Genomic DNA, 25,451 nt, shown 5'->3' with positions numbered 1-25,451 from the left:
CTTGCCTTGTGCAACATCCCTGGGAGGGCGGCTGGAGCAGCCCAGCCCCCATGGGGGCTCTCTCCCTCCCACAGAGGAAAGCCTCCCTAAAGCCCAGGGGAAAAACCATCCCCCAGCACTTCCCAGGGAGCAGGGAGCGCTGTCCTGGGAAAGGGGAGCCAGGCTGCCGGCTCACCTGCTCCCCACGCTTGCAGCGGAGCAGCCTGGGCAGCCCTGGCAGGCAGGGCCACGGCCAGGAGGAGCGGGAGGAAGAGGCGCAGAGCAAGGGCCATGGTGCCCTGCCCTCTGCCAGTCCCCAGCTCTTGCTGCCACCACTGTCCTGACACCGCTGTCCCAATGTCAGCACCACTGCTGCCACCGCCGCTGCTGCCGCAACAGTTGTGCTCAAGGACTGACTGCTGGGTCCTTGTGGTGCTGTGCAACCACGGGGCTCTGGCACCTCTGTGACCTCACAGCCTGCTGTGACCTCAGCCTGCTGTGACCCCAGAGCCTGCTGTGACCCCAGAGACTGCTGTGACCTCATGGCATTGGCTGTACCCCCAGAGTGTAGCCCCATCTGTACAAATGGACTGCCCTGATTGGAAATGTTTTGCTTGATCCAAGGGCCATTGCTCAGCAAAACCTGCTGCTGGCATTGCTGGTCAGGCTGTGTCCCTGGAGTGTAAAATTCCGCCGCCCCTCGGGCTGCCCGGGTGCCCAGTCAGGCCGGGGAGATCCTCGGCTGACTGGTCCGCGGGGAGGGGCCGATGGTTCGCGGATAGCTCCACCGAAATAGACAAGAGGGCACTCGAGCAGCTGTAATCCTTGAGGGTTTATGGTCGGAATGGCAGAGGACGAGGGGAAGGTGGAGGGAGTAGGAAGACCAACACTCAAGGAGGGAGCAGACTCCGAGAGCCCTGAGGGAAGGCGGGACTGGGTATATAAGAGGGAAGGAGTGGGCATGGTTGGGTACAAACTATCCAATGGGGAATGGGTCAAGGGGAGGAGATAGAATGGGGTGACATATGAGGAACCAATGAGGGTACAGAGGAGGAGTGGTTATAGCAGGTGAACCAATGTGGGGGTTACAGAGAGGAAGAACTTTCTAGAATCGGGGAGTACATCAAACATTGATTGACAACAACAAGGGAGGGTAAAACATGTGACTGACAGGTCCCTTTAGATTTCCACCGCCTCCCAAGGGAGTGCAGGGGCCCCTCCCACACTGGAGATGTTCTTGATGGCTTCCCTCTTTTCCTGGGCATGCCACTGGAGGAGCTCCAGGCCCAGATGATCTCACTGAAGGAAATGTGCCCTCAGCCCAGGGATGCTCAGCATGGGCTCCCCCAGCCCCTCGGGGCCCTGCTGCTGCTCACAGCGGCCCCTGCCTGGCTCCTGCCTGCCCTCACTGTGGGCATCCACGGCTGCTCCTGGGCATGGAGCTCAGCCAGCGCTGGTGCCGGCCGGGCTTTGCTGGTGGTACCACCTGGACATGGGGGTGACAGCTCCATCTCTTTATGGCAACAGAAGAGCTGATTTGGGAAGCTCTCAGTCGAGGTTTACTTGCGCACTTCCAAATCATTTCCTGGCAGAAATAGAAGGCCAAACTTGTCCTTATCACAAGCAAACAGGGTGTTCCCTAACAGCAACCCGTTCTGATTCCCTTCTGTTCACCTTGGGAACAGGTGTTGTGGGGCTGGCTGCATCTGTGGGAGCAATGGGGAGCGTGAGCCCGCGCTGTGCTGCACTGCCGAGCTGGCAGCACGGTGGATACGGCCAGGACGTTCTCTGTTTCCCCAGAGCTGGGGCCTGCAGGCCCCTTGCCGCCCCTTGGCACAGGCTGTGCCACCCAACAAAGCCCAGCAGGCCGGGAGGAGAGCCCGGGGCCAGCGCAGCTGCTTGGGCAGTCGCTGCTTTAAGGGACACGGGCCAAACCCATGCCTGAGCAGCCCCTGCCAGCCCTGGCCCTCCCTACCCTGGGACAGCTCCCCCAGCCCCAGGGGACAGACTGTCGTAAAGTCTACAGCCCACAAAGAGATTGTCCCTGTGTCCAGGTTTAGGGCAAATTTGGGAGAAAACGTCCAAAAGGCCCCTCCCCCCAGAAATCAAACCCATATGGCCCCTGCCCCCAGTCAGTTCGGGAAAAATTTCCTCAGAGAGAAGTGGAAAAAACCTGTTTATTTAACAGGCAAAGCACTCCCGAGCCCAAAAAATGAACAATACCAGATGACAAAACTCATTGGTTGCTCTGAAGAGATGACAGATTCAGAAAATCTCTCCAGTGGATGGTGGCTCTGTTTTCAGTCCCTCTGGCACTGGGAAAGGCTGCTGCCCAGAGTAGCCCCCCGTGGGCCACAAAGTGCAAGCTCTCGGTGCTTCCCCAGGTCCCGGTCCAGAGCAGGTTTGAACGGATCCAAGAAAAGGGAAAGAAAACCAGTCGAGGGAAAACTTGGACTGCCCCAGCTAGCTAAAGTAACTAAAAAGCAAAGGAGCGCGGTGTTCTGCCCCGTCCGTGCCCAGACAGCACCGTGGAGTTCTGTGTTCCAGCAGACTGGGCAGCAGTGAGCGCAGTCTCTGATAACAAACTCCGTGCTTCTTCTTCTCCCCGCCTTTGCTCTCAGAGCCCCTCTGGAAGGCACACAATATAATATCCAGCATCAACAGAACACACGATCGGGGACGCGAGCATCGTAAGGTCACCCTAGGACACCCAGTGATTGTGCACTGCTTCTCTTCCCTGCAGCTGCTCCCAGAAACATCCCTCACACTGCTGGAAATGCCCACGCATGGTCTGATCAGTCCCTATGCTTTTCCAGTCTGCTCTCAGAAATTTTGCAACAAGTTCACCAAGAAATCCCAGGTTACCTCTGTGAATTGCACACTACAGTTTCCTTCATTTTTTTCCCAATGCCTGGAAGTTCCTGTATATAATAATGGTCGTGAGGATCTCTGATTCTTTTCAGTCATGTTTTTTGTATTGAGACATGAGATGAAACAGCCTTATTGCTTTTAGTTTTAGCATGTCTGTTTTTTTACTTAGCATGATGGTTTACTTATTATCTACATGTAAACTTTTTTTTATTTGTGTTTGTTTGTTCCCCAAGCAATTGTTTTGACAATCTGTCGTTGACTTCTTAATTAATGTTCCGCATATGAACAATTTTGACTCTCTTTTTGTTGGAATATAAAGATCTCAGAAAGCTGTATTTTTAATTTTGATGACGCTATCTCTCCCCACTCCCAGCTTTTACAGTGATCCTTTTGGAAACATCCCTGAGGATAGGTAGAGTTATTTGGGAAGTGCTTGGCTTAACCTGGGTAACAGATTATTATTTTTAGTGCTATAAACCTGCATTGCTTCAAGCTTCAGAGCCACAGTCCTGATTTGTGGCTCACTGCATGGATGCCTGTCTGAATTAAAACAATGTTTGTGAGGCAGCTGAAGAGCTTAGACCTCAGAGATTTAAATTCCTGGGAGGAGGAGGAGGAAGAAGAAAGGATAAAATCCCGTTTCAAAGGCTGTTTCTTCATCTTGAAGATGCCAGACTACAGCTGCCTTTAAATGTCATTTAATTCCAGAAAAACCCTCTACAGGGCCAGACACCAGGACAAATTACTCGGCACTTTGCCTCACAATGCATCAACTTGAATCCTAGTGAGAGGCAGACCTTAGTTACAGTCTGATTCGAGCAAATCCACATTGTGTGAATGGCAAGAAGAATTTGCTTGTGAACAGATGAATATGTCCCACTCAGTAATGAACAAAATTTGCCTTGACTTGGAAGAAAGTAGACAGGAAGCAATGCAGCATTTGGATTTTATCCAGTGAGAAACAGGGCAAGAAGCCGTAACAACTTACCTGTTTTACAGAACACAAGTACTGATACAGCCAATAGTGCACCTCCAGTGTAAAAAATGGCTTTCTTTCGTCTAGTCTGAATTGACCGTCTTTTAGATAAGAACCATTCCCCCACAGTCTGGTCACAGAAGGCCGTACTAAAAATTCCGCCCCATCTCTTTTACAAGCCCCCTAAGGTACTGAAAGGCAGGAATCAGGTCTCCCTGGAGCCTTCTCTCTTCCAGGCTGAACACCCCCAGCTCTCCCAGCGTGTCTCCAAAGCAGAAGGGCTCCAGCCCTCAGAGCATTTTGTCCCTCCTCTGGACTAGAGCCAACAGAACCATGTCCTTCCTGTGCTGGGGACCCAGAGCTGGATGCAGTACTCTGTCATGGTAGAGACAGAGACAATACAAAGCAACACCCTCCATTTCCAGAAGGCTTCAAACCCTGATTTTATTCTAGCATGCATGCTTTTTCTACATTCTTACAAAGCTCCTAAGTTTACACTTTACTCATTGGTCACGAGAGACAAGCCAAGTGCTGATTGGAATAGGCAGTTGGAGGTTTCTCTTATTTTGTCCTCCTTGCTTTCTTGGTTTCAATGTCAACGACCTTGGTAGAAAATTCTTTCAGGGGTAAACATGGATCCTCTTATCAAACTTCTCTCTGGCTCACAGAAGTCACTGTAAAAGGTGGGAATCTTTAAAATCAGAGGGTTTTGGGAAGCTGCAAAAGGCAGGCCTCAGAGACAGCGGAACTGCGATTAGAGCTAAGCATTAACTGTAAGATTTGTCAGCAGAAAAATTATATAAGTAGTGGAAAAGTAAGGACGAATAGTACAATGGTCTGTGTATTAACGCTTGGCTAGAATAACTCCCTAAGCTACAGAAAATATCTCCATCAAGATATTAGGATGTTCTAAGCTTACTAATGGAGCTCTGTTCATTGGGTTTTAAGGCTCACAATACAAGTAGGTATTGTATTCGAAAGAAGTAAATCAAAAAAATATTGTTTTAACAAAAGATACGTGTGCTTATAGTGATTGGAGAAATCTATTGTCAAGATGCTTTTGCTTTGTGTGATTGGTCAAAAAGCTTTTAAAGTAAGTTGTACCATTAAGTTCTTTGCCTGCTGCCGGGGATGTGAGCTGCTGGCATCTGCCCATTGTCATAACCATGGAATGAGACTGATGCTGGAAAAGAACCAGCTCGAGACGCATTCCTCAGCAGTCCCGTCCCGTTGGTGATTTGTACATAGAGCCCCGGCCAGCAATATAAAACATCTTCCACAGTACTCCAGGTGGAGTCTCACCAGAGCAAAGAGGTGGAATCAGCTCCTTCAACCTGCCGGGCACTCTCCTTTGGATGCACAAGGCTGGCTCATGTCCAGCCTCTCATCTAGCAGCAGCCCCAAGTCCTTCTTGGCTGGGCTGCTCTCCATCCCTTCATGCCCCAGGCTGTGAGATCAGCTGGGCAGGGACTGTGTCACAACCCTGGGACAGAGCTGTTGGGCAGGATGAGATCCCTGCCAAAGAAGGCAGATCCCACTCCCCACACAATTCCAGCCTGGCCATGAGGTCACAGCAGGCTCTGGGGTCACCGCAGGCTGAGGTCACAGCAGGCTCTGAGGTCACAGAGGTGCCAGAGCCCCGTGGCTGCACAGCACCACAAGGACCGAGCAGTCAGTCCTTGAGCACAGCTGTTGCGGCAGCAGCGGCGGTGGCAGCAGTGGTGCTGACATTGGGACAGCGGTGTCAGGACAGTGGTGGCAGCAAGAGCTGGGGACTGGCAGAGGGCAAGGCACCATGGCCCTTGCTCTGCGCCTCTTCCTCCCGCTCCTCCTGGCCGTGGCCCTGCCTGCCAGGGCTGCCCAGGCTGCTCCGCTGCAAGCGCGGGGAGCAGGTGAGCCGGCAGCCTGGCTCCCTTTCCCGGGACAGCGCTCCCTGCTCCCTGGGAAGTGCTGGGGGATAGTTTTTCCCCTGGGCTTTAGGGAGGCTTTCCTCTGTGGGAGGGAGAGAGCCCCCATGGGCCCTGGGCTGCTCCAGCCGCCCTCCCAGGGATGTTGCACAAGGCAAGGAAATCGTGTGGAGAGTGGCCAGGAGCCAGCCCAGAGCTTTCCAGGCCCCTGTGCAGCTTTGGCCATGGCCATTCTCATCTGGCCCCCACAGCCTTACCCAACCCCCTTGCAGTGCCCACTTCCCAAAGGCACAGGGGGATCCCAGCAGACCAGGAAATGGTTCTGATCTCTGATCCCTTCTAGCTTGGGATGGCGACATGGCTTATCCGGATGCCGTACTGGATGACAGCTTGAATCTCTTGGAGAATGCTGGAGGCAAGTTCTCTGTGTGCCTTTCCTGAGAGAATAATCAGTGCCTCATGAGCCATTTCCCTTAGCAGCATTACAGGGTTGAAAGATTCTGGAAAACTTGCCCAGCTCCATTCTGGATCCCTGAGGGATCCCACAGAATGGCTGTCAGTGGCAGGAAGGAGCATTTAGCTGTCCATCTTCCTTCCGTGTGCAATTCCAGTGTGCGCTTCCGTGTGCTCTGTGCAGCCAGGAAGAAGAGCAGAGAGGGAAGGGCCCGGGCCCAGGGCTGTGCCCCGGGGCTGTGCCTTTTGCAGCTCGTTTGCGGGCCCCGGGGTGCCTGAGCTGCTCCTGCTGCTGCTGCCAAGCCCTGGCCCTGCCTGGGGCTGGGTTTAGAGCTGCTGGCAGCTCCAGGAAATCCTTTCTCCCCCGTGGACGGCCCTGCAAGGGGCTCCTTCCATGCCAGTGTGGGGCCACCGCAGGCACGTGGTCCCCCTGGCCCTGCTCCTGAGTGGAAGGCAGAGCTGAGGGAGTGCCTTGGAGGGCACCAATCACCCAGGGGCACTCACTGCCACTCTGGCCTGAAGGGGACATGGAACAACTTTCTGTTAAGGTCCTTCTCCATGGAAGAACTCAGACAGCAGAGACAAGAAATCCCTGGAGGCAGCCAGACATCTGGACCAGATGCTGAGTGATCTGGAGAGACGCCGTGGTGGGTGCATTTCCCTCAGCCTTCCCCTGGGACTCAGCAGCCGGGGGCTTTCCCTGCACATCTGGACACGCCGTGCCCAGCACAGAGGGAAGGGATCCATGGCAGCCTGGCTGCCCCGCTGCTGCTTTCCTGCCCTGCAGGGCTGTTTCCCAGCCTGGCCTGGCTGCAGCTTCTCCACAGCCTCTGCAGGAAGGCATTTGGCATCAGCTGGCAGGGAGCCCAAACTGCACCATGGGCCCGAGATGCCTGCAATTTCCCGGTCTCCGGGTAGATCAGGAATGGCACCTGTTTGTAGAAGGGAGTGGCCTGGCCAATCCCAAAAGTTTTGATGATTTCCTGAACCATGAGTTTGTCCAGTATTGCCTCTTGAAGATGCCATCTCCCAGAAGGGGAACGGCTCCATCTAATGCAGCTGTGCCTCTTCCTGTCTCCAGAGATGAACCGAAAGGCTGTGCTGAAGGCAGCATTTCCCGGAGGAAGCAGTGGCCCATTGGCAGCCCCTGCTGCAGGAAGTGAGGCGATGCCAGGCACAGTCACAGGAGGTAATTGCTGAGGCTTGAGCTGCCATCTCTGCTGTGTGGCAGTACCTGCCCTCCAGGGATGGTGCACAGGGCCTGCAAAGAGTGTGGAGAGTGACCAGGAGCCAGCCCAGAGCTCCCCAGGCCCCTGGGCAGCTTTGGCCATGGCCATGGAAATTTGGCCCCCACAGCCTTACCCGACCCCCTTGCAGTGCCCAGTTCCCAAAGGCACAGGGGGATCCCAGCACACCATGGAAATGGTTCTGATCTCTGATCCCTTCTAGATGAGCATGCTAGCAAGGCTTCCCCAGCAGCTGGGATGGAAGATGGTTTGGAACCCTTGGGAGCTTCTGCAGGTAACTTCTCAACTTCCCCTCAGTGAATAATCACTGACAACCTGGCAGGAAGCAGGTGACAGAAGCTCCTCTGCCTGTTGAGTTACAGGTGTGTCTGCAGGGAGGACTTTTCAGGCTCCTTTCCTGGTTGCTGCGCACAAGCCCAGCTCCCATCGCAGGGGTGAGTCGTGTGTCCCTGCTGACCCCACAGGCTGAGCCATGGTTTTGTGGGATCCATTCCGGGGGAAATGGACATGCATTCTCTTAAGGTCCGCCGCGACGGAGGAACAGATCTACTAAACACATGAAGTCCCTGGAGGCATCCAAACACATGGACCAGATGCTGAGTGATGTGGAGAGACGCCGTGGTGGGTGCATTTCCCTCAGCCTTCCCCTGGACTCAGCAGCCGGGGGCTTTCCCTGCACATCTGGACACGCCGTGCCTGGCACAGCGGGAAGGGATCCATGGCAGCCTGGCTGCCCCGCTGCTGCTTTCCTGCCCTGCAGGGCTGTTTCCCAGCCTGGCCTGGCTGCAGCTTCTCCCCAGCCTCTGCAGGAAGGCATTTGGTACCAGCTGGCAGGGAGCCCAAACTGCACCACGGGCCTGCAATCCCCTGCAATTTCCCGGTCTCTGGCACGTCAGGAGTGGCACCTGTATGGAGAAAGGAGGGCCCTGTGGCAGCCCCAAGAGCCGTGGCCTTTTCCTGATCCTTATCCATGTCTTTGAAAAGTAGAACTTGCTGAAGATGCCATCTCTCCAATGGGGAATGGTTCCACCTGATCCAGCTGTCCCTTTTCCTTTCTCCAGAGATGGACCAAAGGGCTTTGCTGAAGGCAGCACTTCCTGAAGGAAGCTGTGGCTCCGTGCCAGCCCCCGATACACGAAGGGAGGAGATGCCAGACAGTGCCACAGAAGGTGATTGCTGTGCCAGGCTCAGCCAGGCTGAGCAATCCTGCTGGGGTCCCTCCGTGGGAGACATGTCCCGAAACCTGGGAGTGGCTGCACGGGGTGCCCATGGTGGGGAAAGGGCAGAGAGGGAGAGCAAGGCTCCAGTGTGTCCTGACAGGGTCTGACTCTGTCCCCTGGGGCTGGGGGAGCTGTCACAGGGCAGGGAGGGCCAGGGCTGGCAGGGGCTGCTCAGGGATGGGTTTGGCCCGTGTCCCTCGAAGCAGCGACTGCCCAAGCAGCTGCGCTGGCCCCGGGCTCTCCTCCCGGCCTGCTGGGCTTTGTTGGGTGGCACAGCCTGTGCCAAGGGGCGGCAAGGGGCCTGCAGGCCCCAGCTCTGGGGGAAACAGAGAACGTCCTGGCCGTATCCACCGTGCTGCCAGCTCGGCAGTGCAGCACAGCACGGGCTCACGCTCCCCATTGCTCCCACAGACGTTATCACTGAAACAGGAATATTTGCCCCGGATCCAGTGCGCCTCCCAAGAATTGTCTGCCCCCAGGATGTGCGCAGGTCCTGCATGATAGGCACGGTGGTGACACTGTTCACCGTGCCCCTCGTGCTGACAGGCTGCTATCTTGGCATTCGGAAGCTGTACCAGAGCAGACGGTCAGTTGTTGATTTTTCTCCACAGCTTTCTTGTAACTCTGCTCATAGCATTGGTAGCCTGACTCGTAGTCATGCTGCACTGGAGCTGTGGCCAGTCCGTGGTTGTCCAAAGAACTCTGCTGAGGGCTCTGCTGCTGCCCAGTGCTTTCATTGGCCTCTTCATTGCTGGGCCTTGTCCTGGGGGGCCCGCTGGGGCTGCAGCCAGTGCTGGCTCCCACTGAGGCTGCCAGGCCAAGAGCAGCCCCGGGGGCACAGGGCAGAGGCAGAGCAAGTTCTCAACAGTATTTGGGCCACACAGCTCAGGACAGGACAGTGCTTATTTAGTAGCTCATGTAAAGTTTCATGGTGACAATGATGTTACCAGACAAGCAAATCTGCTCCAGTTCAGTGTTCAAACAAATCCAACCTGATGAAGGTTTAGCTTTGGCCTCGAGGCTTGCTCTTTGTGTGAGCCCTGTTCTGGATTGATTCCCACTCAGTCTTGGAGCCTGTTTTGGGTGAAGACTCATCCCGGCCCTGACCCTTGGCAGTTCTGGGCTCAAAGGCACCGCCGAGGCTGCACTGCACGTGACTGGGCTTCAGGGCTCCATTATCACAGGCCTTTGAGAAGTTTAAATTACTGTATTCTTACTATTTGATTTCCTTTATGGAATTCTTTCCCTTTTTTTAAACTTAGTTTAAAAAACTTAGTTTTAAAAAAAGATTATTTTCCATTGCTTTTTCCAGTTATTTGATATAGTGAATGATGGCATAATTTCCCCATGGCTGAATTAGAAAACAGTAAGTACTATAAAATGGAATAATTTTTACACTCTTATGTCTTTCACAGACTCATGAAACCTATGTTGGTTTGATGTGACCTACAGAAGAGTTTTGCTTTTCTTTTAATTCCAACAAGCAGCAGAGCTGGAACCTGTTGAGAAGAGTCTCTTCATTTCATAGCTAAAGCAAACCGCCAGTGTTCTTTTTTTCCAGCTCTGGGCAGGAAAATAAAAATCTATCAGCAGAAAACACTCGAGTGAAGTAACTGATATAAATTAGGGATTTGGTCTGTTTGCTCCCTAAGCCCTGAGTTCCTCAGAGCTGCAGCTCCCTGCTCTCTTTGCAGACAGAGGCTGGCTGTGGATGACAGCCACGTGTCTGGCCTGGTGCACACCAGGTGCACACACGAGCTGAGGGATCATCCCTGCACGCCCCATCCTGGAAGAACCGAGGTCATTGATGAATCTGACATGGTTTTATGGCATGGCAGCAAAAGAAGGCAAAAGAAAGGCTACAATTGGTACCATTCCAACCCCTTGACATTTTGCCGTGTGTAATGGAGATAGGAACTACAAGTTTCCTATTCATGCACAATTTGCTGTCTGAGAGCACTCTGTTCTCAAAGTCACAGGGGCTTGCAGGTCTGTGTCTGAGATTACTTTAAATACGAAAACAACCTTTATGTGCAACACCTGTGTATCAAAACTTCACAATACAAATCACAAGCTGATTTCTGCTGTTAAGTGGATGAAAAAAACCCCAAAAAGCAAAAGTAAAACTGTGACCAAATAAAACAGGCAAACACAACAAAACCAACACAAACATCCCCACAAATCCAGAAAAAGATAAAAATCAGGTGAAGGAGGCAGAGATCCAAGAGCAACAAATGGGCAGAGGAACTACAGGAAGGACAGCTCATAAGAAAGGAGAGATAAGAAGTGGCTATGGCATCAAAGTAGCCAGGGCACCTGAGATAGTGTTCTCACCCTTCTGAAAACAATCTGACATAAAAATGAACAGAAAAGAAATGATGAGGATTGTGATAACGGGAGTCTGCATGTTTAGCTTTAATATATCCATTGGGTGTGAGTTGTGTTTTCCTTGTTAAGTCACATCATCTGGCAAGGGTTTTTTTCTGTGCAAAGAAAAATACTGCAGTGGAAAAGGAGGCTGGCTGGGAAAACATTAAAAGCAAGAGCTAAAAATAAAGTACTCATTTTTAATATGTTGTTTGGTTGGTTTGCTGGTTGTTCATGGGTTTTTTGGTCTGTCTTTGAAAGCAGCCCCTCGGATGTCAATGCACGCAACAAGTCCTTTGTAAAGGCTGTCTTTGCAAAAAACCTGCCAGTTCTGTGATGCAAGACAGAAACGGCTTCCCTTGGGCTACACCCAGGATGTTATAAATAAATTCACTTTCAAAGGTGGAGTTCTTAATGGTTAATTATTACAATAAGTTATTATGGATTGTTAATTAATATAATGAGTTGTTATATAATTCATGTGATGAGTTGTTGAGTGGAATGTACAGTTGTTTAAGTGTATGTATATGGCTACTAAACAGAGAAAGGGGGGTGGTAATAAGGTGTAAGAGTAAGAATCTTCTAGAAAAGTGACATCATAGGGCGATGACAGCAACTGGAACAACGACTGGGAAACGAGCCACCCAGTAAGGTTGCTGTGTTCCAAAATGATTGGTCAGGACTGCACCATCTTACAGAGCGATCAGCCACCAAGAAAAGGACCGGTCGGCAAGAGGATCCAAAGCGCACCAATCGAGCACCCCCAAGAGACTTTAAAAAATCCCTGGGTGCGGAGCAGCCGGGCTCTTTCGAGGGCACCTCGTGCCCGCAGGAGCACCTTGTCACACAGCGCTGTTAGAGCTACCTCTGCCTTGTGGCGCAGGCCCTAGGCTTACCCTGAGGCCTCGGCCTCTGTTGTTCTAAGTTTTAATAAACAGGCACATTTTTTATAAAAGTCATCAGCCTCCTTTTAATTTCATTTCGCCTGTTTACCACAAGGAGGCCCAGCAGCTCCTTGCTGAGGGCCCATTTCATGCAAGAACTGGCACTCAGGATATTAAATCAATTAAAAAGAAAAGGGTGGGGGGAGGTGGCAGTGAGGTGGCCTCAAAGGTTCAACTCTGCACTCTGCTTTTGTCACCAACATTAGCCAAGTTCCTGTGCTTGTTTTCTTGGAGAATTTGTAGTCAACAGAGCTTCAGTGCCTTTGATCAAATCAGTCTTAAGAGCAGCTTGGGGCTGGGTCAGTCATTGAGACCTGAGCACAGACTGGGGTTCAGCCAACAAAAGAACATTAGCTGCAGGCCACCCATGCAGCTTTTCCTATTAATGAGTGCAAAGCCTTTATTTTTGCAAACAGAGGGATGTTGGGGGGAGTTTTGCCCCATCAGGCCGAGGCACAAGGCTCTGCATCCTCCCAGGGAACAGAGCCAGCCCCCTTGAGAGCCAGAAGGCGCGGCCTCACTTGTAGCCCCGGTGCCTCCTGTGCCCCAGGGCACGGCCCTGGCTGGAAATGTCTTGGGCTGCAGCACAGGGCCAGGGCGGAGCTCAGCAGCCTCATCAGAGCCCAGGGCCGCGGCCCTTCCCTGCCGGGGCCCTGGCCTGGCCCGGCCCGGCCCGGCCCGGCCTGAGCAGCCCGGCCTGGCCCCAGGGGATGGGCTCCGCCCGGCCGCTGTGCCCACAGCCTTTTGGGCCCCAGGCTTTGCAAGAGGCTTTCTCCCAGCCTTGCAAAACCTTGGCCAAGTGTCCCTTTGCTGTGCTGTGAAGAGTAAAAAACCCCCTGACATTTACCCTGGTGCACAGCTCATGAGGGATCCCTGCACACCTTAGGAGAGGCCAGAAATACTCCTGTGTGCCTCATGAGGGATCCCTGCACAGCTCAGCAGAGAGCCCAAAACATCCCTGTGTGCCTCATGAGGGATCCCAGCACAGCTCAGCAGAGAGCCCAAAACATCCCTGTGTGCCTCATGAGGGATCCCTGCACAGCTCAGCAGAGAGCCCAAAACATCCCTGTGTGCCTCATGAGGCCCAGGCCCAGATGATGCCACTGGAGGAAATGTGCCCTCAGCCCAGGGATGCTCAGCATGGGCTCCCCCAGCCCCTCGGGGCCCCGCTGCTGCTCACAGCGGCCCCTGCCTGGCTCCTGCCTGCCCTCACCGTGGGCATCTACGGCTGCTCCTGGGCACGGAGCTCAGCCAGCGCTGGTGCTGGCTGGGCTTTGCTGGTGGTACCACCTGGACATATCTCTGACAACTCTATTTCTTTATTTGAACACAAAATGTGGGCCAAGCCCTGCCCTGGCAGACAAGGCCTGCCCACCTTCAGTTGTGGTTGGGGAACAGGACCAGGGGGCTCAGGGGCTGAGGGTCTCGTTGTGGAGGGGTGAGTTTGGGGAAGGGCTCAAGACAGTGCTGCAGCTGCGGCAGGGCAGATGGGGACAGAAGTGAAGAGCTGGGAACACGGGTCAAGTTCTCTCTGCCTGCGTTGTTAGGCTCGACTTCTGAAGATGGGCAGGAGCACCTTTGGAGAGAGGAGTGGCTGAGGCCCCCAGCTGCCTGTGGCACACTGGGACCCTCCTGCACAGCAGGGCCCAGAGCTGGCAAGGCTCCCCAGCCCGGCTGGAGCTGCTGGCACACCTTGGCCCAGCTGGACAGCTGCCCCTCAAGGCCCCGGCAAAAAGGGGACAGCTGTGGGCAGGATCCCTGGCCAGAAGCAGGCCCCAGAGCCTGACTGCCTTTCAAGGGCAATCTCGTCCATGCTCCTTCTCCTCCCCACCTTGCTTTGCCTCTGCCCTGTGCCCCCGGGGCTGCTCTTGGCCTGGCAGCCTCAGTGGGAGCCAGCACTGGCTGCAGCCCCAGCGGGCCCCCCAGGACAAGGCCCAGCAATGAAGAGGCCAATGAAAGCACTGGGCAGCAGCAGAGCCCTCAGCAGAGTTCTTTGGACAACCACAGACTGGCCACAGCTCCACTGCAGCCTCACTGGGAATGTTCCCTGACTATCAACAGCCATTAAAGGACGCTGTTTGAGGACGAGATCACCAAAACACTCACCATTTTCTCTTCCAGCAATACCAGATTCCAGCAGAGCAAATCATCAGGAAAAGTGCTGCACCAAGCACAATGGCCATCAACTTAACCAAACAAGGTGTTCCCCAGCAGAAAACTCTTCTCATGCTTTTCCGGGTCTTGTCAGCACGTGTTGAGGTGCCGGCTGCATCTGTGGGAGCAACGGGGAGCGTGAGCCCGTGCTGTGCTCCACTGCTGAGCTGGCAGCACAGTGCAGAGGGACAGGAGGTCCTTGGTCTCTGTTTCCCCCAGAGCTGGGGCCTTGCCGCCCCTTGGCACAGGACTGCCCAGTACCCAAACCCCTGAGCCTGCATGCCATAATTCCTCTGTGCTGTGCTGTTCTGCTCCAAGCAATACTTGTCAAAGGGTGGATGAAGACAAGGAAAATGGCCAGGGTTTTGGAGCTGCTCCAGGGCCCTCCCTCCTGCAAACAGCTGCCTCTCTGCATCAACCCAGAGACCAGGAAATTGCAGGGGATCTCAGGCCCATGGTGCAGTTTGGGCTCCCTGTCAGCTGCTGCCAAATGCCTTCCTGCAGAGGCTGGGGAGAAGCTGCAGCCAGGCCAGGCTGGGAAACAGCCCTGCAGGGCAGGAAAGCAGCAGCGGGGCAGCCAGGCTGCCATGGATCCCTTCCCGCTGTGCCGGGCACGGCGTGTCCAGATGTGCAGGGAAAGCCCCCGGCTGCTGAGTCCCAGGGGAAGGCTGAGGGAAATGCACCCACCACCACGTCTCTCCACATCACTCAGGATTTGTTCCAGATGTTTGGATTCCTCCAGTGACTTACTGTCTCCTGTAGGTTTGTTCTTCCTTCTCAGGGGACCTTAAGAGAAATATTTGCATTTCCCAGGAATGGATCCCACAAAACCAGGGCTCAGCCTATGGGGTCAGCAGGGACACACTACTCACCCCTGCGATGGGAGTCGGGCTTATGTGCAACATCCACCAGAGGACCTGGGAAAGTCCTCCCTGCAGACACATCTGTAACACAACAGCCACAGAAGCTTCTGTCATCTCTGCGGATCTGCACGAGCAGCACTGAGCCGCAGGAGCGCTGAGGGGATGGTGCAGGGCAAGGGCACACACGTGCGTGGTTCTGTCCTGGCACCTGCAGCGATGCCCCCCGGCTGAGCTTTGGGCTCTGAGCTGGCAGCTCTCCCAGGGGGAAAGGCCTTGACCTACCCTCAGCATCTCCCTGAGGCTCAGTAATGGGTATGGGTTGGGAATCCAGATCATCTTCATCATCACGTTCAGCTGCAAAGAAAGGCAGCACAGAACAGCTCCTGTGTCTCTGCTGAAGATTCTCCTTCAGGCCAGAGTGGCAGTGAGTGCCCCTGGGTGATTGGTGGCCTCCAAGGCACTTGCTCAGCTCTGCCTCCCACTCAGGAGCAGGGCCAGGGGGACCACGTGCCTGCGGCGGCCCCACACTGGGATGGAAGGAGCCCCTTGCTGGGCAGTCGGGGCAGAAAGGACTCCCTGGAGCTGCCAGCAGCTCTAAACCCAGCCCCAGGCAGGGCCAGGCTTTGGCAGCAGCAGCAGAAGCAGCTCAGGCTCCCTGGGGCCGGCAAAGGAGCTGTGAAAGGCTCAGCCCCGGGGCACAGCCCTGGGCCCAGCCCCTTCCCTCTCTGCTCTTCTCCTTGGATGCACAGAGCACACAACATGGAAGGACACACTGGCATTGCACATGGGTGGAAGATGGACAGCCAAATGCTCCTTCCTCCCACTGACAGCGATCCTGTGGGATCACTGTTGAGCACAAGAGTAGAAATTTGGAGGACAGGATTTCCAGAATCCATCAAACTTCAAAGCATCTTAAAGGAAATCACACATGAATATTACTCTGGACAATGATCACTCTGTTAGGAAAGAGTTGCTGATAACCAACCTTCACCAAGCTCCAAGACCCTTAAACCATGGTTTGCCAGTCTTTCCAAATGATGCAAGTCACGGTCCCAACCTAGAAAGAAGAACAGATAGGAAATATTCCACGGTGTGATGGGATCGCCTTCTATGGGGAAGTGAGCACTGCAAGGGGCTCAGGTAATGCTGTGTGCCCACACTGCCAAGCAGCAGAGAGGGCAGCTCAAGCCTCAGCAGGGCTCAGGCCCAGAGGCACAGCAATTACCTCCAGTGACTGTGCCTGGCATCGCCTCCCTTCCTGCAGCAGAGGCTGCCAATGGGCCACTGCTTCCTCTGGGAAACTCAGCCTTCAGCACAGACTCTCTGTCCATCTCTGGAGAAGGGAAAAGGGACAGCTGGATCAGGTGGGCCTGTTCCCCATTGGGAAGGTGGCATCTTCAGGAGCCAATGCTTGTCAAAGACATTAATAAGGTTCAGGAAGTCATCGAAGCTTTGGAACGGAGGGCAGAGCCCTCCCTTCTCCAAACCACCACCCCTCCTGATCTTCCTGGGGACTGGGAAATTGCAGGGGATCTCAGGGTGTGCATGGCCCATGGTGCAGTTTGGGCTCCCTGTCAGCTGCTGCCAAATGCCTTCCTGCAGAGGCTGGGGAGAAGCTGCAGCCAGGCCAGGCTGGGAAACAGCCCTGCAGGGCAGGAAAGCAGCAGTGGGGCAGCCAGGCTGCCATGGATCCCTTCCCGCTGTGCCGGGCACGGCGTGTCCAGATGTGCAGGGAAAGCCCCGGCTGCTGAGTCCCAGGGGAAGGCTGAGGGAAATGCACCCACCACGGCGTCTCTCCACATCACTCAGTGTCTTCTCCATGTGTTTGGATTCCTCCAGGGACTTACTGTCTCCTGTAGATTTGTGCCTCCATCTTGGAGGAGCTCAAGAGATGTATTTGCATTTCCCCCGGAATGGATCCCACAAAACCAGGGTTCATCCTGTGGGCTCAGCAGGGACACACGACTCACCCCTGCAATGGGAGCTGGGCTTGTGTGCAGCAACCCGGAAAGGAGCCTGAAAAGTCTTCCCTGCAGACACACCTGTAACACAACAGGCACAGGAGCTTCTGTCACCCGCTTCCTGCCAGGTTGCCAATGATTATTCTATTAGGAACATTGACAGCATACCTGCAGGAGGCTTAAGAGGCTGGAAATCTGCATGGAGCCAAGCTGCTGGAGAAGCCTTCCTAGCATGCTCATCTAGAAGGGAGCACAGATGAGAACCATTTCCTGGTGTGCTGGGATCCCCCTGTGCCTTTGGGAACTGGGCACTGCAAGGGGGCCAGGTAAGGCCATGGGAGCCTCATGTGAATGGCCATGGCCAAAGCTGCACAGGAGCCTGGGGAGCTCTGACCTGGCTCCTGGCCACTCTCCACACGATTTCCTTGCCTTGTGCAACATCCCTGGGAGGGCGGCTGGAGCAGCCCAGCCCCCATGGGGGCTCTCTCCACCCCACAGAGGAAAGCCTCCCTAAAGCCCAGGGGAAAAACCATCCCCCAGCACTTCCCAGGGAGCAGGGAGCGCTGTCCCAGGAAAGGGACAGCTGCCGGCTGCCGGCTCACCTGCTCCCCACGCTTGCAGCGGAGCAGCCTGGGCAGCCCTGGCAGGCAGGGCCACGGCCAGGAGGAGCGGGAGGAAGAGGCGCAGAGCAAGGGCCATGGTGCCTTGCCCTCTGCCAGTCCCCAGCTCTTGCTGCCACCGCTGTCCTGACACCGCTGTCCCAATGTCAGCACCACTGCTGCCACCGCCGCTGCTGCCGCAACAGTTGTGCTCAAGGACTGACTGCTGGGTCCTTGTGGTGCTGTGCAGCCACGGGGCTCTCGCATCTCTGTGACCTCAGAGCCTGCTGTAACCTTAGTCTGCTGTGACCCCAGAGCCTGCTGTGACCCCAGAGACTGCTGTGACCTCATGGCCTTGGCTGTACCCCCAGAGTGTAGCCCCATCTGTACAAATGGACTGCCCTGATTGGAAATGTTTTGCTTGATCCAAGGGCCATTGCTCAGCAAATCCTGCTGCTGGCATTGCTGGTCAGGCTGTGTCCCTGGAGTGTAAAATTCCGCCGCCCCTCGGGCTGCCCGGGTGCCCAGTCAGGCCGGGGAGATCCTCGGCTGACTGGTCCGCGGGGAGGGGCCGATGGTTCGCGGATAGCTCCACCGAAATAGACAAGAGGGCACTCGAGCAGCTGTAATCCTTGAGGGTTTATGGTCGGAATGGCAGAGGACGAGGGGAAGGTGGAGGGAGTAGGAAGACCAACACTCAAGGAGGGAGCAGACTCCGAGAGCCCTGAGGGAAGGCGGGACTGGGTATATAAGAGGGAAGGAGTGGGCATGGTTGGGGTACAAACTATCCAATGGGGAATGGGTCAAGGGGAGGAGATAGAATGGGGTGACATATGAGGAACCAATGAGGGTACAGAGGAGGAGTGGTTATAGCAGGTGAACCAATGTGGGGGTTACAGAGAGGAAGAACTTTCTAGAATCGGGGAGTACATCAAACATTGATTGACAACAACAAGGGAGGGTAAAACATGTGACTGACAGGTCCCTTTAGATTTCCACCGCCTCCCAAGGGAGTGCAGGGGCCCCTCCCACACTGGAGATGTTCTTGATGGCTTCCCTCTTTTCCTGGGCATGCCACTGGAGGAGCTCCAGGCCCAGATGATCTCACTGAAGGAAATGTGCCCTCAGCCCAGGGATGCTCAGCATGGGCTCCCCCAGCCCCTCGGGGCCCCGCTGCTGCTCACAGCGGCCCCTGCCTGGCTCCTGCCTGCCCTCACCGTGGGCATCCACGGCTGCTCCTGGGCATGGAGCTCAGCCAGTGCTGGTGCCAGCTGGGCTTTGCTGGTGGTACCACCTGGACATGGGGGTGACAGCTCCATCTCTTTATGGCAACAGAAGAGCTGATTTGGGAAGCTCTCAGTCGAGGTTTACTTGCGCACTTCTAAATCATTTCCTGGCAGAAATAGAAGGCCAAACTTGCCCTTATCACAAGCAAACAGGGTGTTCCCTAACAGCAACCCGTTCTGATTCCCTTCTGTTCACCTTGGGAACAGGTGTTGTGGGGCTGGCTGCATCTGTGGGAGCAATGGGGAGCGTGAGCCCGCGCTGTGCTGCACTGCCGAGCTGGCAGCACGGTGGATACGGCCAGGACGTTCTCAGTTTCCCCCAGAGCTGGGGCCTGCAGGCCCCTTGCCGCCCCTTGGCACAGGCTGTGCCACCCAACAAAGCCCAGCAGGCCGGGAGGAGAGCCCGGGGCCAGCGCAGCTGCTTGGGCAGTCGCTGCTTCGAGGGACACGGGCCAAACCCATCCCTGAGCAGCCCCTGCCAGCCCTGGCCCTCCCTACCCTGGGACAGCTCCCCCAGCCCCAGGGGACAGACTGTCGTAAAGTCTACAGCCCACAAAGAGATTGTCCCTGTGTCCAGGTTTAGGGCAAATTTGGGAGAAAACGTCCAAAAGGCCCCTCCCCCAGAAATCAAACCCACATGGCCCCTGCCCCCAGTCAGTTCGGGAAAAATTTCCTCAGAGAGAAGTGGAAAAAACCTGTTTATTTAACAGGCAAAGCACTCCCGAGCCCAAAAAATGAACAATACCAGATGACAAAACTCATTGGTTGCTCTGAAGAGATGACAGATTCAGAAAATCTCTCTGGTGGATGGTGGCTCTGTTTTCAGTCCCTCTGGCACTGGGAAAGGCTGCTGCCCAGAGTAGCCCCCCGTGGGCCACAAAGTGCAAGCTCTCGGTGCTTCCCCAGGTCCCGGTCCAGAGCAGGTTTGAACGGATCCAAGAAAAGGGAAAGAAAACCAGTCGAGGGAAAACTTGGACTGCCCCAGCTAGCTAAAGTAACTAAAAAGCAAAGGAGCGCGGTGTTCTGCCCCGTCCGTGCCCAGACAGCACCGTGGAGTTCTGTGTTCCAGCAGACTGGGCAGCAGTGAGTGCAGTCTCTGATAACAAACTCCGTGCTTCTTCTTCTCCCCGCCTTTGCTCTCAGAGCCCGTCTGGAAGGCACACAATATAATATCCAGCATCAACAGAACACACGATCGGGGACGCGAGCATCGTAAGGTCACCCTAGGACACCCAGTGATTGTGCGCTGCTTCTCTTCCCTGCAGCTGCTCCCAGAAACATCCCTCACACTGCTGGAAATGCCCACGCATGGTCTGATCAGTCCCTATGCTTTTCCAGTCTGCTCTCAGAAATTTTGCAACAAGTTCATCAATAAATTCCAGGTTATCTCTGTGAATTGCACACTACAGTTTCCTTCATTTTTTCCCAATACCTGGAAGTTCCTGTATATAGTAATGGTCGTGAGGATCTCTGATTCTTTTCAGTCATGTTTTTTGTATTGAGACATGAGATGAAACAGCCTTATTGCTTTTAGTTTTAGCACGTCTGGCTTTTTTCTTAGCATGATGGTTTACTTATTATCTACATGTAAACTTTTTTTTATTTGTGTTTGTTTGTTCCCCAAGCAATTGTTTTGACAATCTGTCGTTGACTTCTTAATTAATGTTCCGCATATGAACAATTTTGACTCTCTTTTTGTCGGAATATAAAGATCTCAGAAAGCTGTATTTTTAATTTTGATGACGCTCTCTCTCCCCACTCCCAGCTTTTACAGTGATCCTTTTGGAAACATCCCTGAGGATAGGTGGAGTTATTTGGGAAGTGCTTGGCTTAACCTGGGTAACAGATTATTATTTTTAGTGCTATAAACCTGCATTGCTTCAAGCTTCAGAGCCACAGTCCTGATTTGTGGCTCACTGCATGGATGCCTGTCTGAATTAAAACAATGTTTGTGAGGCAGCTGAAGAGCTTAGACCTCAGAGATTTAAATTCCTGGGAGGAGGAGGAGGAAGAAAGAACAAAATCCTGTTTCAAAGGCTGTTTCTTCATTTCGAAGATGCCAGACTACAGCTGCCGTCAAATGTCATTTAATTCCAGAAAAACCCTCTACAGGGCCAGACACCAGGACAAATTACTCGGCACTTGACCTCACAATGCATCAACTTGAATCCTAGTGAGAGGCAGAACTTAGTTACAGTCTGATTTGAGCAAATCCACATTGTGTGAATGGCAAGAAGAATTTGCTTGTGAACAGATGAATATGTCCCACTCAGTAATGAACAAAATTTGCCTTGACTTGGAAGAAAGTAGACAGGGAGCAATGCAGCATTTGGATTTTATCCAGTGAGAAACAGGGCAAGAAGCCGTAACAACTTACCTGTTTTACAGAACACAAGTACTGATAGAGCCAATAGTGCACCTCCAGTGTAAAAAATGGGTTTCTTTTGTCTAGTCTGAATTGACCGTATTTTAGATTAGAACCATTCCCCCACAGTCTGGTCACAGAAGGCCGTACTAAAAATTCCGTCCCATCTCTTTTACAAGCCCCCTTAAGGTACTGAAAGGCAGCAATTGGGTCTCCCTGGAGCCTTCTCTCTTCCAGGCTGAACACCCCCAGCTCTCCCAGCGTGTCTCCAAAGCAGAAGGGCTCCAGCCCTCCGAGCATTTTGTCCCTCCTCTGGACTAGAGCCAACAGAACCATGTCCTTCCTGTGCTGGGGACCCAGAGCTGGATGCAGTACTCTGTCATGGTAGAGACGGAGACAATACAAAGCAACACCCTCCATTTCCAGAAGGCTTCAAACCCTGTTTTTATTCTAGCATGCATGCTTTTTCTACATTCTTACAAAGCTCCTAAGTTTACACTTTACACATTGGTCATGAGAGACAAGCCAAGTGCTGATTGGAATAGGCAGTTGGAGGTTTCTCTTATTTTGTCCTCCTTGCTTTCTTGGTTTCTATGTCAATGACCTTGGTAGAAAATTCTTTCAGGGGTAAACATGGATCCTCTTATCAAACTTCTCTCTGGCTCACAGAAGTCGCTGTAAAAGGTGGGAATCTTTAAAATCAGAGGGTTTTGGGAAGCTGCAAAAGGCAGGCCTCAGAGACAGTGGAACTGCGATTAGAGCTAAGCATTAACTGTAAGATTTGTCAGCAGAAAAATTATATAAGTAGTGGAAAAGTAAGGACGAATAGTACAATGGTCTGTGTATTAACGCTTGGCTAGAATAACTCCCTAAGCTACAGAAAATATCTCCATCAAGATATTAGGATGTTCTAAGCTTACTAATGGAGCTCTGTGCATTGGGTTTTAAGGCTCACAATACAAGTAGGTATTGTATTCAAAAGATATAAATAAAACAAATATTGTTTTAACAAATGGTACGTGTGCTTATAGTGATTGGAGAAATCTATTGTCAAGATGCTTTTGCTTTGTGTGATTGGTCAAAAAGCTTTTAAGTAAGTTGTACCATTAAGTTCTTTGCCTGCTGCCGGGGATGTGAGCTGCTGGCATCTGCCCATTGTCATAACCATGGAATGAGACTGATGCTGGAACAGAAACAGCTCGAGACGCGTTCCTCAGCAGTCCCGTCCCGTTGGTGATTTGTACATAGAGCCCCGGCCAGCAATATAAAACATCTTCCACAGTACTCCAGGTGGAGTCTCAGCAGAGCAAAGAGGTGGAATCAGCTCCTTCAACCTGCTGGGCACTCTCCTTTGCATGCACAAGGCGGGCTCATGTCCAGCCTCTCATCTAGCAGCAGCCCCAAGTCCTTCTTGGCCAGGCTGCTCTCCATCCCTTCATGCCCCAGGCTGTGAGATCAGCTGGGCAGGGACTGTGTCACAACCCTGGGACAGAGCTGTTGGGCAGGATGAGATCCCTGCCAAAGAAGGCAGATCCCACTCCCCACACAACTCCAGCCTGGCCATGAGGTCACAGCAGGCTCTGGGGTCACAGCAGGCTGAGGTCACAGCAGGCTCTGAGGTCACAGAGGTGCCAGAGCCCCGTGGTTGCACAGCACCACAAGGACCCAGCAGTCAGTCCTTGAGCACAGCTGTTGCGGCAGCAGCGGCGGTGGCAGCAGTGGTGCTGACATTGGGACAGCGGTGTCGGGACAGTGGTGGCAGCAAGAGCTGGGGACTGGCAGAGGGCAGGGCACCATGGCCCTTGCTCTGCGCCTCTTCCTCCCGCTCCTCCTGGCCGTGGCCCTGCCTGCCAGGGCTGCCCAGGCTGCTCCGCTGCAAGCGCAGGGAGCAGGTGAGCCGGCAGCCTGGCTCCCCTTTCCCGGGACAGCGCTCCCTGCTCCCTGGGAAGTGCTGGGGGATGGTTTTTCCCCTGGGCTTTAGGGAGGGTTTCCTCTGTGGGAGGGAGAGAGCCCCCATGGGCCCTGGGCTGCTCCAGCCGCCCTCCCAGGGATTTTGCACAAGGCAAGGAAATCATGTGGAGAGTGACCAGGAGCCAGCCCAGAGCTCCCCAGGCCCCTGTGCAGCTTTGGCCATGGCCATTCTCATCTGGCCCCCACAGCCTTACCCGACCCCCTTGCAGTGCCCAGTTCCCAAAGGCACAGGGGGATCCCAGCAGACCAGGAAATGGTTCTGATCTCTGATCCCTTCTAGCTTGGGATGGCGACATGGCTTATCCGGATGCCGTATTGGATGACAGCTTGAATCTCTTGGAGAATGCTGGAGGCAAGTTTTCTGTGTGCCTTTCCTGAGAGAATAATCAGTGCCTCATGAGCCATTTCCCTTAGCAGAATCACAGGGTTGAAAGATTTTGGAAAACTTGCCTGGCTCCATTCTGGATCCCTGAGGGATCCCACAGAATGGCTGTCAGTGGCAGGAAGGAGCATTTAGCTGTCCATCTTCCTTCCGTGTGCAATTCCAGTGTGCGCTTCCGTGTGCTCTGTGCAGCCAGGAAGAAGAGCAGAGAGGGAAGGGGACGGGCCCAGGGCTGTGCCCCGGGGCTGTGCCTTTTGCAGCTCCTTTGCGGGCCCCGGGGTGCCTGAGCTGCTCCTGCTGCTGCTGCCAAGCCCTGGCCCTGCCTGGGGCTGGGTTTAGAGCTGCTGGCAGCTCCAGGAAATCCTTTCTCCCCCGAGGACGGCCCTGCAAGGGACTCCTTCCATGCCAGTGTGGGGCCACCCCAGGCACGTGGTCCCCCTGGCCCTGCTCCTGAGTGGAAGGCAGAGCTGAGGGAGTGCCTTGGAGGGCACCAATCACCCAGGGGCACTCACTGCCACTCTGGCCTGAAGGGGACATGGAACAACTTTCTGTTAAGGTCCTCCTCCATGGAAGAACGCAGACACAGGAGACAAGAAATCCCTGGAGGCAGCCAGACATCTGGACCAGATGCTGAGTGATCTGGAGAGACGCCGTGGTGGGTGCATTTCCCTCAGCCTTCCCCTGGGACTCAGCAGCCGGGGGCTTTCCCTGCACATCTGGACACGCCGTGCCCAGCACAGAGGGAAGGGATCCATGGCAGCCTGGCTGCCCCGCTGCTGCTTTCCTGCCCTGCAGGGCTGTTTCCCAGCCTGGCCTGGCTGCAGCTTCTCCCCAGCCTCTGCAGGAAGGCATTTGGCATCAGCTGGCAGGGAGCCCAAACTGCACCATGGGCCCGAGATTCCTGCAATTTCCCGGTCTCTGGGTAGATCAGGAATGGCACCTGTTTGGGGAAAGGAGTGCCCTGGCCAATCCCAAAATTTTTTATGATTTCGTGAACCATGAGTTTGACCAGTATTGCCTCTTGAAGATGCCATCTCCCAGAAGGGGAATGGCTCCATCTAATGCAGCTGTGCCTCTTCCTGTCTCCAGAGATGAACCGAAAGGCTGTGCTGAAGGCAGCACTTCCCGGAGGAAGCAGTGGCCCATTGGCAGCCCCTGCTGCAGGAAGTGAGGCGATGCCAGGCACAGTCACAGCAGGCAATTGCTGAGGCTTGAGCTGCCATCTCTGCTGTGTGGCAGTACCTGCCCTCCAGGGATGTTGCACAGGGCCTGCAAAGAGTGTGGAGAGTGGCCAGGAGCCAGCCCAGAGCCCCCAGGCCCCTGTGCAGCTTTGGCCATGGCCATGGAAATTTGGCTCCCACAGCCTTACCCGACCCCCTTGCAGTGCCCAGTCCCCTAAGGCAGAGGGGGATCCCAGCACACCATGGAAATGGTTCTGATCTGTGATCCCTTCTAGATGAGAGTGCTGGGATGGCTTCTCCAGCAGCTGGGATGGAAGATGGTTTGGAACCCTTGGGAGTTTCTGCAGGTAACTTCTCAACTTCCCCTCAGTGAATAATCGCTGACAACCTGGCAGGAAGCAGGTGACAGAAGCTCCTGTGCCTGTTGAGTTACAGGTGTGTCTGCAGGGAAGACTTTTCAGGCTCCTTTCCTGGTTGCTGCGCACAAGCCCGGCTCCCATCGCAGGGGTGAGTTGTGTGTCCCTGCTGACCCCACAGGCTGAGCCCTGCTTTTGTGGGATCCATTCCGGGGGAAATGGACATGCATTCTCTTAAGGTCCTCCGAGAGGGAGGAACAGAGCTACTAAACACATGAAGACCCTGGAGGAATCCAAAGAACTGGACCAAATGCTGAGTGACCTAGAGAGACAGCATGGTGGGTGCATTTCCCCCAGCCTTCCCCTGGG

The 25,451-nt window shown here is 54.2% G+C and overlaps 1 protein-coding gene and 2 pseudogenes across 6 annotated transcripts; 2 read left to right on the top strand and 1 right to left on the bottom strand.

Moving 5' to 3' along the window:
* LOC128820668 (uncharacterized) overlaps positions 1 to 25,451 on the top strand; it is a 1,438,581-nt pseudogene that overhangs the window by 316,327 nt on the left and 1,096,803 nt on the right.
* The window catches only part of LOC128820667 (uncharacterized), a 2,212,279-nt pseudogene that overhangs the window by 1,629,513 nt on the left and 557,315 nt on the right, over positions 1 to 25,451 (bottom strand).
* Positions 5,473 to 24,547, top strand: LOC128820673 (uncharacterized). 6 transcript variants are annotated; one of them, XM_054001481.1, is made up of 10 exons: positions 5,475 to 5,718; positions 6,077 to 6,148; positions 6,735 to 6,833; positions 7,268 to 7,375; positions 7,636 to 7,707; positions 7,796 to 7,867; positions 7,956 to 8,054; positions 8,495 to 8,602; positions 9,065 to 9,239; positions 10,069 to 10,201. In XM_054001481.1, the coding sequence occupies exons 1-10, from the start codon at positions 5,622 to 5,624 to the stop codon at positions 10,091 to 10,093; spliced, it is 927 nt and encodes a 308-aa protein (XP_053857456.1). In that variant the 5' UTR covers positions 5,475 to 5,621; the 3' UTR covers positions 10,094 to 10,201. The 6 variants fall into 6 exon arrangements, with proteins under 6 accessions (XP_053857459.1, XP_053857458.1, XP_053857456.1 ...); XM_054001484.1 differs by lacking the exon at positions 9,065 to 9,239 and having other exon boundaries at positions 5,473 to 5,718; positions 10,069 to 10,186; XM_054001479.1 differs by lacking the exon at positions 10,069 to 10,201 and having other exon boundaries at positions 9,065 to 9,648.

Source organism: Vidua macroura, chromosome 30 (assembly GCF_024509145.1).
Source record: "Vidua macroura isolate BioBank_ID:100142 chromosome 30, ASM2450914v1, whole genome shotgun sequence".
Lineage (NCBI taxonomy): Eukaryota > Metazoa > Chordata > Aves > Passeriformes > Viduidae > Vidua > Vidua macroura.
The sequence above is the reverse complement of the archived record's forward strand: the minus strand, read 5'-3'. Positions and strand labels throughout refer to the sequence as shown.

Excerpts from the sequence above, each read along its gene's own strand:
- LOC128820673 (XM_054001479.1), top strand. The coding sequence starts at position 5,622 with ATGGCCCTTGCTCTGCGCCTCTTCCTCCCGCTCCTCCTGGCCGTGGCC. Across the intron at positions 6,834-7,267 it reads TGATCTGGAGAGACGCCGTG|AGATGAACCGAAAGGCTGTG; the intron begins GTGGGTGCATTT and ends TCCTGTCTCCAG. Across the intron at positions 8,055-8,494 it reads TGATGTGGAGAGACGCCGTG|AGATGGACCAAAGGGCTTTG; the intron begins GTGGGTGCATTT and ends TCCTTTCTCCAG.